This window comes from Colobus angolensis, unplaced genomic scaffold (assembly GCF_000951035.1).
Source record: "Colobus angolensis palliatus isolate OR3802 unplaced genomic scaffold, Cang.pa_1.0 Scaffold55, whole genome shotgun sequence".
Lineage (NCBI taxonomy): Eukaryota > Metazoa > Chordata > Mammalia > Primates > Cercopithecidae > Colobus > Colobus angolensis.
Genome location: NW_012119043.1, coordinates 579,333 through 590,224, shown reverse-complemented (window position 1 = coordinate 590,224; position 10,892 = coordinate 579,333). Strand labels below are relative to the sequence as shown.

The 10,892-nt window shown below is 62.6% G+C and overlaps 2 protein-coding genes across 2 annotated transcripts in view; one reads left to right on the top strand and one right to left on the bottom strand.

Moving 5' to 3' along the window:
- The window catches only part of VASN (vasorin), a 2,880-nt gene extending 1,089 nt beyond the window's left edge, over positions 1-1,791 (bottom strand). Inside the window, exon 1 of the mRNA XM_011961416.1 lies at positions 3-1,791. Within this exon, the coding sequence (XP_011816806.1) occupies positions 3-1,784 (1,782 nt within the window). The 5' untranslated portion in view covers positions 1,785-1,791. The remainder of the gene's footprint in view (positions 1-2) is intronic.
- The window catches only part of LOC105525628 (mitochondrial import inner membrane translocase subunit TIM16), an 83,682-nt gene that overhangs the window by 35,578 nt on the left and 37,212 nt on the right, over positions 1-10,892 (top strand). The window lies entirely within an intron of this gene.

Sequence of the window (10,892 nt, the reverse complement as noted above, 5' to 3'; positions counted from 1 at the left end):
GCCCCCACCGCACCCAGCGCAGCCAGGAACACCGCGGCCAGGGCGGGCGCAATGAGGAGCGGCAGGTTGCCCTCGCGGGCCTGGGTGACTGGGGCGTGGTTGGAGTGGACAGCTGGGGGTGTGCGGGCCTCCCCGCAGGCCTCCTCGCCCTCCGGCACCCGCCCGGGTCCCAAAGGCATGACACAGATGGAGTAGGTGGCGTTGGGCCGCAGCTGGGTGACCGTGTACTCAGTGAGCGAGGCGGGCAGCCGCAGCGTCACCAGCCGCTTATCAGGGCCCGACAGGTTGCGGTAGGTGAGGCGGAGGCTCCTGAGCTGCACGGAGCTCCCCTGGAGGTAGCGCTGCAGCCCCACACGCAGGGAGGTGGGGCTCACCGGCTCGATGCCCAGGGTCAGGGGCCGTGGTGGCCTCGGCGTGGCCGGTGTAGGGCTGGGCCGTGTCCCCTGTCCCATCTGGCTCTCACAGTACAGGCCTGTGAAGCCCTCAGGGCACAGGCACGCCAGGTGGTGCCGTGCCTCCAGGTGGCATGTGCCCCCATTGAGGCAGGTGGACGGTGGGCAGTCCTGGGGCTGGGGGACAGGCTCTACAGTAGGTGGGGCAGTGGAGGGCGGGCTGGGGGCCTCAGTGGCCGGCTCTGTGGGGCTAAGCCAGGTAGGAGCCAAGCTAGAAGACAAGGGTGTAGGCTCCTGCACCATGGGCCTCGTGGTGGGCACTGCGGCCGTGGTAGTGGTGGCTGGGCAGCCAAAGTCGGCGTATTCAAGCTCCAGGAGCAGTCGGCCAGCATTCTTGGGTGGGAAGTGGCAGCGCGTCTCCTCAGGGCTGGCCAGTGTGAGGTGGCTCTCGCGCACCCAGGGGCCAAACCAGCTCAGGGGGCACACGCAGTTGAAGGGGTTGCGGGCAGCTGCCAGCAGCCGCAGGCGGGGGAAGAGGCCCGAGAGGTCGCTAGGCAGGGCCTGCAGGCTTAGGTTGCTCAGGTCCAGCTCCTGTAGGGCAGCCAGGCCGGCCAGGTCCTCAGGCCGCAGCTGGGCGATGCGGGTGTTGCCGGCTAGCCGCAGGCGCGTCAGGCCCCGGAGGCCTCGGATCACAGGTGGCACTCGCTCCAGCTGGTTGTCAGACACATCCAGGTCGTGGAGGTTGCGCAAGCGGCTGAAGAGCCCCTCGTCCAGCTGCTGCAGCCCCAGACCGGCCAGCCGCAGCGCCTCCACGTTGGCAGTGTCCAGGATGCCGGGCTCCAGGGCCAGGAGGCTGTTGTGGCTGAGGTCCAGCAGCAGCAGACGGGGCAGGCGCAGCGGGGGCAGTGTCCTCAGCTCGTTGTCCTGCAGCTTGAGCTCCAGGAGGCGGTCGAGCGTGTCGAAGGCACCAGGTTGGATGTGGCGGATGCGGTTCTTGCCCAGGTAGAGGCGCTCGAGGCGCCGCAGGCCATGGAAAGTCTCATTGGTGATTTCATGCAGCCTGTTGGCTGTCAGGTCCAGGTTGCTGAGGTTGGCGAGTGGCTGGAAGACCCCGCTGGGCAGGCTGGCAATCTGGTTCTGTGACAGGTCCAGGAGCTGCAGGCTCAGCAGGCCGGCAAAGCTGCCTGTGTCGAGCGTGGTGATGCCGTTCTCAAAGATGTACAGCCCCACCGTGTTGGGTGGCACATCTCGGGGCACCGTGGTCCCCTGGCGGGCAGTGCAGAAGACTGTCTGTGGCTGGCTGCACTGGCAGCCGGACGGGCAGCCCTGCACCCCGGGCCTCAGGGCCAGGAGCAGGAGCAGCGGCAACAGGAGAGGGACCCTGGAGCACATCTTCTGTCCCTGGGAGCAGAGAGGAGGCAGAGACAAGTGAGTCAGGGGCCTAGAGGGCAGCCACGCCAGGAAGAGCCAGAGGAAATTCACTGCTCCTGCCCCCAAATGTGAGAGAACCCAATGGTTATGAGTCAGGTCGCCAGTGCCCCTGAACCAGGTTCCGTCCCAGCCCCGTCACTCCCTCACTGTATGACCTTGTCCGTTACATCCAGTGCACATAGAGGTCATCATGGGGCCTGACATCCACTGAACGTGCAGTGACCATGCACCGCTTCCTCCTGAACCCCAGACCCTCCTGCCTCTGCCTGGGTAGGTTCCCCCATCCCCTGCCTCAGAGGTGGACAGGGAAAGAGAATCAAGAATCGTGGGACTTGGAGCGGCAGCTCCTCCCTACAGGGTCTGGAAGAGGGGGCAGGCAGGCAGCTGGGGTGGGTGTGTAAGCAGAGAAGCTGGCTGCCCTGGTCCCCAGCTCCTGCTGCCACGCTCCGTGTCCCGCCCTCCTTGGAGGAGGGACTGTAGTGGGAAGACTTCACATGGAAACTATGGGATCCATGTTTTTCCACTTGGGCAGTCAGACCTGCTTAGGCTGGGGGCTGCGGGCCGCCAGGAAGTGGCCGGCGGGAAGGTTCCTGGAGGAGGGGCAGAGGTCACAGGCATTGGTAGGTGTCTCCTGTGAGGGAGGGAGGCGGGGAGCTGAGGCTGGTGACACAGCTGGAGCTGGGGGGCCACAGGGTTCAGGTGGGGACACTGGCTACATGGCAGCCCCAGGGGCAGTGCCAGGCCTGGGAAAACTCTGCAGAGTCATTCACCTACTGTTTCTTTTTTTTTGAGATGGAGTTTCGCTCTGTCGCCCAGGCTGGAGTGCAGTGGCGTCATCTCAGCTCACTGCAACCTCCGCCTCCCAGGTTCAAGTAATTCTCCTGCCTCAGCCTCCCATGTAGCTGGGACTACAGGTGCCAGTCACCAAGCTCGGCTAATTTTTGTATTTTTTTTTAGTAGTGACAGGGTTTCGCCATGTTGGTCAGGCTGGTCTCAAACTCCCGACCTCAGGTATCTGCCCACTTCAGCCTCCAAAAGTGCTGAGATTACAAGCGTGAGCCACCACCCCCAGCTTCATCTACTGTTTCTTGGGGTCTGCCCTGAGCTGGGCACCAAGAAAGATGAGCAGCAGCCATCCCCTCGGCAGTGGTGGTGCAACTCCTTCCCACGTGCCAGCTAAGTGGGAAGGACTAAGGAACACTAAGTGTTTACCATCACCTCAGGTAGCCCCCCAGCAGCCACATCAGGGCAGACAGAAGAAAGCAGGGCTCATGGAGGTGCAGGGACTTGCTGCCATTGCAGTGCCAGCAAGTCCAAGCCACAGTCCAGGTGTACAACAGCCGCCTGTGACGGTGCATGCCCTCCAGATGCCCTGGGGGCGGGGGCTCCCACCAGCCACTCCAGGCTCCAGATCTTAGCTGCACTGCCCAAGTCAGGCAGGTCTGTGGCTGGCCCCCATCACCTGGACTCCTAGGGAGACCACTGGGGCCGTCCCCAGGAGCAGCCCTCCCCACCTTGGCACCCCTAGAGTCCATGAGCCTCATACGGGGTGCCAGCCCATCCCCAGGAAGCATCCTGCCCAGTGGCGCCTACAGCTCATACAAGAGCCCTTTGTGCTGGAGCCTGGGCTTCCCCTTCCCCCACACAGGCCGTGCAGGTAGTCCAGGGAACACGACCGCCACCCAGCCTGCACTCCACCCCACTGCCCCAGGCTAGGGGGACCCATCCATGGGGCTCCCTCTCCCCCAGGTACGTGGGTTTCTGGAATGTAAGGAGGAGAAGCAGGTGGTCCCAGGACAGATTAGACAAATCACTGGTGAGGTGGCCACTGGGGTCTGCGGGTAGCTCGAGGTGAAGGAAGGAGCCCTTGTCTCCAGGGTTTGGCCCACGCAGGCCCTGCCCACCTGTAGGATCGCACTGTCAGAGTCGTCTCCCCTAGAAGCCACCGACCCTTGTTAGCGACAACAAGCGCCCTTCAGAGGCCAGCAGGCTAAGCCTCCCCGACCTAGCGGTGTGCCCCTTGCTGTCGTGTGCCCCCTCACCTCCCTAAGGTGAGACCCGGCCTGCCTTTGCCATAGGTGTCTCCAGGCCCGCTTAGCTCACCTCTGCCGAGTGAACAGCCCAGGAGGGCCTGGCACTGAGCACTGGAAGAAGTTAGCACCCCGAACCCCGGGCACATGTCCCTGGCCCGGCCAGCACCACCCCAGGAGGGCTCGTGTCTGATGACCTAAGGCCCTGGGGCCACACCCCCAGCATTCTCCTCCCCTCTGGGACCCGCTCCACCCTCACTGACTCAGAGGACGGCGGGTGCGGCCTGGCCTCCAGATGTGGGCTGTGAGTGACCTCCACCCACCCCATGTCCATGTGGGGGGTGAGGCCACCTCTGCCTGAATTAGTCCTCCCAGCGGGGCCAGGCCAGGGTCAGGAAGGGTGCAGCCAGGTTCCAGGGTGGGAAGGGACCCGCCACGTGGCCAGCCTGGCCACCACTGTGGCCTCAGCTCCCCTTGGGCCTCATTTAAGGTCACAGTTAAAAGCTCTCCCTCAGCCGGGCGCGGTGGCTCAAGCCTGTAATCCCAGCACTTTGGGAGGCCGAGGCGGGCGGATCACGAGGTCAGGAGATCGAGACCATCCTGGCGAACACGGTGAAACCCCGTCTCTACTAAAAAATACAAAAAACTAGCCGGGCGAGGTGGCGGGCGCCTGTAGTCCCAGCTACTCGGGAGGCTGAGGCAGGAGAATGGCGTGAACCCGGGAGGCGGAGCTTGCAGTGAGCTGAGATCTGGCCACTGCACTCCAGCTTGGGCGACAGAGCGAGACTCCGTCTCAAAAAAATAAAAAAAAATAAAAATAAAAAAATAAAAAAATAAAAAAAACTAGCCGGGCGAGGTGGCGGGCGCCTGTAGTCCCAGCTACTCGGGAGGCTGAGGCAGGAGAATGGCGTGAACCCGGGAGGCGGAGCTTGCAGTGAGCTGAGATCTGGCCACTGCACTCCAGCTTGGGCGACAGAGCGAGACTCCGTCAAAAAAAAAAAAAAAAGAAAAAAAAAAAAAAAAAGCTCTCCCTCCAGACAGGCGGCCCTGGCTCAGAGGTGTCCAAGCTGCGAGGCCGCAGACAGTGACTTTGCTCTCACACCTCGGTTTCTTCATCTGAGTATCTGGGACACTTCAGGGCTGCAGTGGGGGAGGCATGTGGAGTCCTCAGCCCTGCGAGGCCAGGTGTGCAGGCCAGCTCTTAGGGGCACATACTGGGGGGTGCTCTTCTCCCTGCACTGTTGGGTCTTTAATCAGCAAGGTCGTGAAGGGGGAGGGGTCGCTGTGGGTCCATCTGGCCACAGGGTGGCTTTCTGGCTGACAGGTTGTGAGCTGTGGAATGTGCGTCCCTGTCAGCAGGACAGGGGTCTGGGTCAGGACTGTAGGCTGGGGTCCTGGGCTGACCACCCAGCAGGTAGCAGCCAGCCTGCTTCCCAGCCCCGTAAAATGTGCGGTTAGCTCTTTTGCCTGAGCCCCAATTTTATACCCCCACAGCAAAGGGAGGAGGGAGGAGGCAGCGCTGGAGCTTTGGAAAACCCCAGAGTTTGTAAGCTACAGGCTGGCAGCTCTGAGGGCGCCGCCAGGGGCTCCTGGCACTGAGGAACCCAGTGGGGGAAGGCTGACCGTGGAGGGGACGGTGGCGGGGTGGCAGGGGACAGAGGCCAGAGTCCCTTTCTCAACTGTGGGCCTCAGTTTCTCACCTCTGGAGTTGGTGCAAGCAGCCCTGCCCCCTCACCCTCTGGAGTTGTAGTTTTCTGTTGTTCTGTTTGTTTTCAAATGCGGAAGTTCTTTTAACAAGTTCTGGGAGCTGTCCCGCCCGCCCGGGGTCTGGGCGTGTGCTTGGTGTGGGCTGGGGGCTGTCTACAGGCCACACTATGTTTGCAGCCGCCCACCTGCCCTCCCACCCGGTGATCCCAGGACCTGAGCTTTGATATTTGATCCACTAGTCAGGCAGGGAGGTGAGACCTTTTCCTCTGCCCAGGGCAGGTGGTGTTCCGGAGGCAGCCCTGGGATTCGGGGATGTTGAGTGGTGGGAAGATGACAGCGAAGGTCTGGGGTCTCCCTCCTCCACCCAAGTTCCTCAGCCTTGCTGAGTGCTGCTGCGGGCCTTGCCCCCTCCTTGGCACAGTAGCTGGCATAGGGCGACAGGGTCCACAGCCCAGCCACGGCCCCCACCTCAGCCCCCATCGTGCAGTGGGGACTGCTCGTGGCGCCTGTGTCTGGGGTGACTTGGTTTGTGCTCGGGGCACGTGCTAAGTGGTCGGTAAGCACGTGTACTTCACTGCAGAGGGCGGTACTCATAAACGCAGAAGCCTGCCTGCCCCCCGGGCGCGGATACTACTAAGGGAGAGGGTTTCAGGCCAGCTTTATACAGACTGGACGTCCCCACACCAAGGCTGCCCTTCACCCTGGGGGCTGGGGGCGGGGGTGGGGTATCTCCGGTTCTGGAAGGGGGCATGTGGTGGGTGATCTGTCCTTTGGCAGTCCCCTTCAGCACAGGACTTCAGGGAGGGGCCCTATGAGTAAGGAGGACAAGGCACTTGTATCTCATCTCCCAGGGGGACGCCCACCCACCCCCCTGGGGTACACCACACACGCCCAGGGTCAGGCGGGGACGGGCGAGGGGATAGCATGGCTGGGGTGGGACCCAGGCATCTGGCGAGCACATCAGCCCCTGGCGAGCTCATCTCAGTGATCCTGGGGCAGGCGGTGTGCCTGCTGAGTAGGGGACAGGCTTGGACAGACAGACAGACAGTCTGAGGCCAGCACGCCCCTCCTGTGCCGGATGCTTCAGCGTGGGTACAGGACAGGCGCTGCAGGTCTGACCCTGAGACTCCGGGCCCCCGCTCCCCATGCTGGCCCGCCGAGGCTCTGTGTGGCCGGCGAGGCCTGGCAACAGCCCAGCCCCGGGAGTCTGCCAACCCCTCCAGGCAGGCGGGACTGTGCCGGCGGCCAGGACGGCTGGCTCCAGTTTCGCTGACGTGTCCGAGGAGGCTCAGGGCCCGGCTGGGTCCGCCCCATCTCCCCTTCCTTGGGACACAGCAGTCCCAAGGGCAGGGCAAAGAGGTCAGGGGTCTTGGGCCCTCACAGAAAGGGCAGAGAGGGCTGGGCCTCAAGTTCCTCAGGGACTGCAGCAGGTAGGCCCTCCGTATAGGCGCGGGGACCCCTGGCTGGTGATTGAGCGGGGTCCACACCACTGTCAGCCTCTTACTCCATCCACCACCCCAAGCTGGCACTCTTCATTCCACAGATAATGCCACAGCCAGGAGCTCGGTCAGGCACTCAGCACGCTTTGTGACCTCACCCAAGCACGCTCCCTTCTCTGGGCTAACATCTCCCACCTGTGACGCCAGGTCTTTGCCCCAGGGCTGCACATCAGAATCACCCAGGAAGCTTTCAAAAAAAACCTCCATGCTGGGACCCCACCCCCAGGCCAATTAAACAAGAATTTCTGCCGGGCGTGGTGGTTCATGCCTGTAATCCCAGCACTTTGGGAGGCCGAGGTGGGAGGATCACGAGGTCAGCAGATCGAGACCATCCTGGCTAACGTGGTGAAACCCCATCTCTACTAAAAATACAAAAAAATTAGCCGGGCGTGGTGGCAGGCGCCTGTAGTCCCAGCTACTTGGGAGGCGGAGCTTGCAGTGAGCCGAGATTGCGCCACTGCACTCCAGCCTGGGGTACAGAGTGAGACTCCGTCTCAAAAAAAAAAAAGACTTTCTAGGGGTGAGACCCAGGCAGAGCTGTATTTTGGAGAAGCTCCTTGAGTGAGTCCTCTGCACAGCCAGGGTTCAGAACACCAGGGCAGAGGATAGCAAAGGGGACTGTCAGGATGTCAGCTCGTCTTCCTGTGCAGGGAGGGGGCTCTGGATCCCGGAGCGGGTGTGGACCAGCTGGCAGGGCTGGGAGAGGAGGCGGCACAGGGCCTTCCCTCCTCCCTCCACCCAGGAGGCTGGCCCGGCCCCAGGTGGGTGCCTTCAGTGGCACCGTGGGTGACTTGGCAGCTGTCAGACCTGTTAGCCCAGGGCAGGGAGACCAGTGACTAAGGCCAGGCCCCAGCTCAAGTGAGCCCCTGGGGCAGTGGGACGTGCCATCTCAGTCACAAGAGGTGCAACCTGTCGGGGAGGACACCTATGGCCCTGGGAGCTGTGTGGTGGCTGCAGCCCAACTAGAAATGGGCCAGTCCAGATGCCACTGTCGGCACGCGGCAGGTGTGATGCCACCAGGGCTAGGCCTCACACGGGGCCTCCTCACTGCCCTGTCCCCACCCAGGGGCAAGCACCCATCTAGAAAGGCCCTAACCTGCAATTCACCCTGAACTTGCTAAAAGAACACCTTAGTCACCAGGGAAGGCTGCCAGCCCTAAGCTTCCTGGGCCTGGGGATCTGAGAAGGAAGTGGCCCTGGAAGGGGTCTTGCCTTTCTCAAGTTCCCCATGCTGAACCCCCCACAGTCACCCAGGGTTCTTGGCCAACCCGTGGCAGAAATGGTGCCCCTGGGGTCTGTGAGCTGATCAATCGGCAGGCGGGATGGACTCAGGGAGGCAAAACAGGACCTGGCCACTGAACCACAACCCAGCCCCCGCACTGCTCTCAGTGCCCAGCTGGGCTTGGGGCCCAGGGCCAGCAGGGGCCCCAGCGGTCGCCCCAGCCCCTTCCCGGTGCAGGCTGGCTTCCTCCTCCCTCCTTAATTAAATCTCTCAGGCAGCCCCTGAGGAATGTTAGAGCCTTATTGCATTCCCCACGAGGAGTCTGGTGGGGGCCGTCCCCAACCTTGGAGAATAATTGGCCCCTGGCCCGCCCCCACCTCCCCCAAAAACCGAGGTGGCCCGAGGGAGCCTCCTCCAGCCTCCTCACACCCAGGGAGGCTGGAATGAGGAAAAGCGGGGGAGGCCGGCGGCCCAGCGCGGAGGGAAAGCAATCCGGCTGACTCTGGAATGTGGAAACCGATAAAAGGAAGGAGGCTGAGGCCCTGCCCCTCCTGGTGCAAGCAGGCTCCCCCAAACACCCCCGCCCACCCCCAAATACACAGCCCTGCTCCAGTCACGCGCATGCAGACACGCCCACACCAGACACACACCCACTGGGCAGTGTTCCTGCAGACACACACACACACACACACGTGCACCCTCCCCCTTCTCCAAGAACTCACGCAAATTCCACAGCAGTGAGGGGAGCTGGTTTTCTTGGCAGCACAGAGCCTTGGGCTCCCCAGCCCAGGGAGAGGACTCTAAGGGCAGCTGATGGGGGGTCCAGGAGAGGTCACTAACAGAGTTAGGTGGCCTTGCTGCCCTCCCGTGAGCTCAGGGCTATCCAGTGGTCAGGGATGGCTCTGTGGGCAGCCTCCCCTCTGCACACCTCTGCTCCACTGGCAGGACTGGCTGTCTGGGCTGCTGAGGTGGGAGCTCCCTCCGGGGCTCAGCAGGGCCCTGCTTTCTTGTTCCCAGAGGCTGCCCAGTGTAGTGTTAGGATCCACTTATAAGCCCAGGCAAGGACTTAATTCTCTTTACTTGGGACTTGTCCCAGCTGCCCCGGGGCTGTCGGTGGGGGTGACAGTAATGGGAGCTAGGAGCCTCGGACCCATCTCCTGCCTAGGGCATCTCCCTTGCCATCTCCCTGGCCCCTGGGCTGCCTGCCAGAGGGGCCTTCCTTGGTTAAGCACAGGTCTGGGCAGTGTCTGAGAGGCTCCTTGTGCTGAATCCCTTTCTCCCATTCCCAGAATATGGAGAGAGGTGCCATCCAGACAAATGCCCTGGGACCCCAGCCCCCAGCCCCACCTCCATCTGACCCTCCAGACCCACAGGTATCAGGACAGCTGTTCCAATGTGCAGCAGACGGGGGTGGGACAGGCGGTACCCGGCCCCCAGGCTGGCATGCGTGTGCGCATCTTCCCTCCCCAGGCCCAGGGGAGGCTAGATAATGGTCTGGAGGGGATCCAGCTGGGCTGCTCATCACCAGAGCCTCTTCCTGCCTCTGACACTCTGTTTACAGAAGCTCCAGGCCAACTCCCCTGGGAGAAGAGAGTAAACTCAGGGGACTGCTCCCCATCCCCCACCTGCCTGCCCCAGCTCTGTTGGGTTTTTGTCAATAGCTGAGCCCATCCTGGACTTTGCTGCTCACTGGACTGGCCCTAATGGACCCTGCTTGGAAGGTCCCAGCCCGGCCACCCCTCTATGCCCTCAACACCCGAAGTACAGTCTAGTGTGAAGGGACCTTGGAGATTTTATCCAGTCCCCAGCCCTGGAGGCTCTCAGCCTGGGGAAGGGGGCTCTAGGTCCCGCTGCCTCTCTTCAGAGCCTCACCTGTCCTTGGTGCAAAAGGCAGGAAGGGGGACACCTAGACCCCCAGGACCTCTTCCTTCCACCCTGCACACTCCACCCCTGGGCCACAGCAGGAGAGGCGGTCAGTGACCGTGGTGTGGCAATCGTTAACGAACGGGGGAGAGGCAGAATGGCTGGCACCAATCGGCTGGCCTGCCAGTGACCACAGGGGACCTCGGCAGTCCTCAGGCCCCAGCACTGCCAGCCCAGGGACACAAAGCACTAGGCTGGCTCCAGGCCACTGGGTTTGCAGCCCAAGCAAAGCCCCTTCCCTGGCAGAGGCAGAGACCTGGCACCCTGCTACCCGGAGCACTAAGGGCCCTGGCCAGTACAGGTCCATCCCCCACCTGGAGGGATGGGCATCAGACGCCCACCAGCCACTCCCCGCCCCTCCCTAGGGCTGCATAGCTGTAGCCCCCAGCTGTGCTTTGAGTGACAAGGGTCCAGAGGACCCCAGGCAGCCCTTCTACACAGCAGCACCTACTGCCGGACCCCAGGAGGGAAAAGTAACCCAAGCCTACGCCTTGGCTATCCCCCTCAAAGGGGTCTGAATCGTAAAACGGGTAATGCCGGAGGGCCCAGCCGTGGGAGAAGGAAGCATGGGAAGGGGTGTTTATTTTGTCTGCTTGCAGCCTCGGGCTCACCGCACACTCAGGCGCGCACCCTGGCCGGCCGCGGGGCTGTCGGTGCCCCAGGACGGCGGGGGAAGGAGCGCACAGGG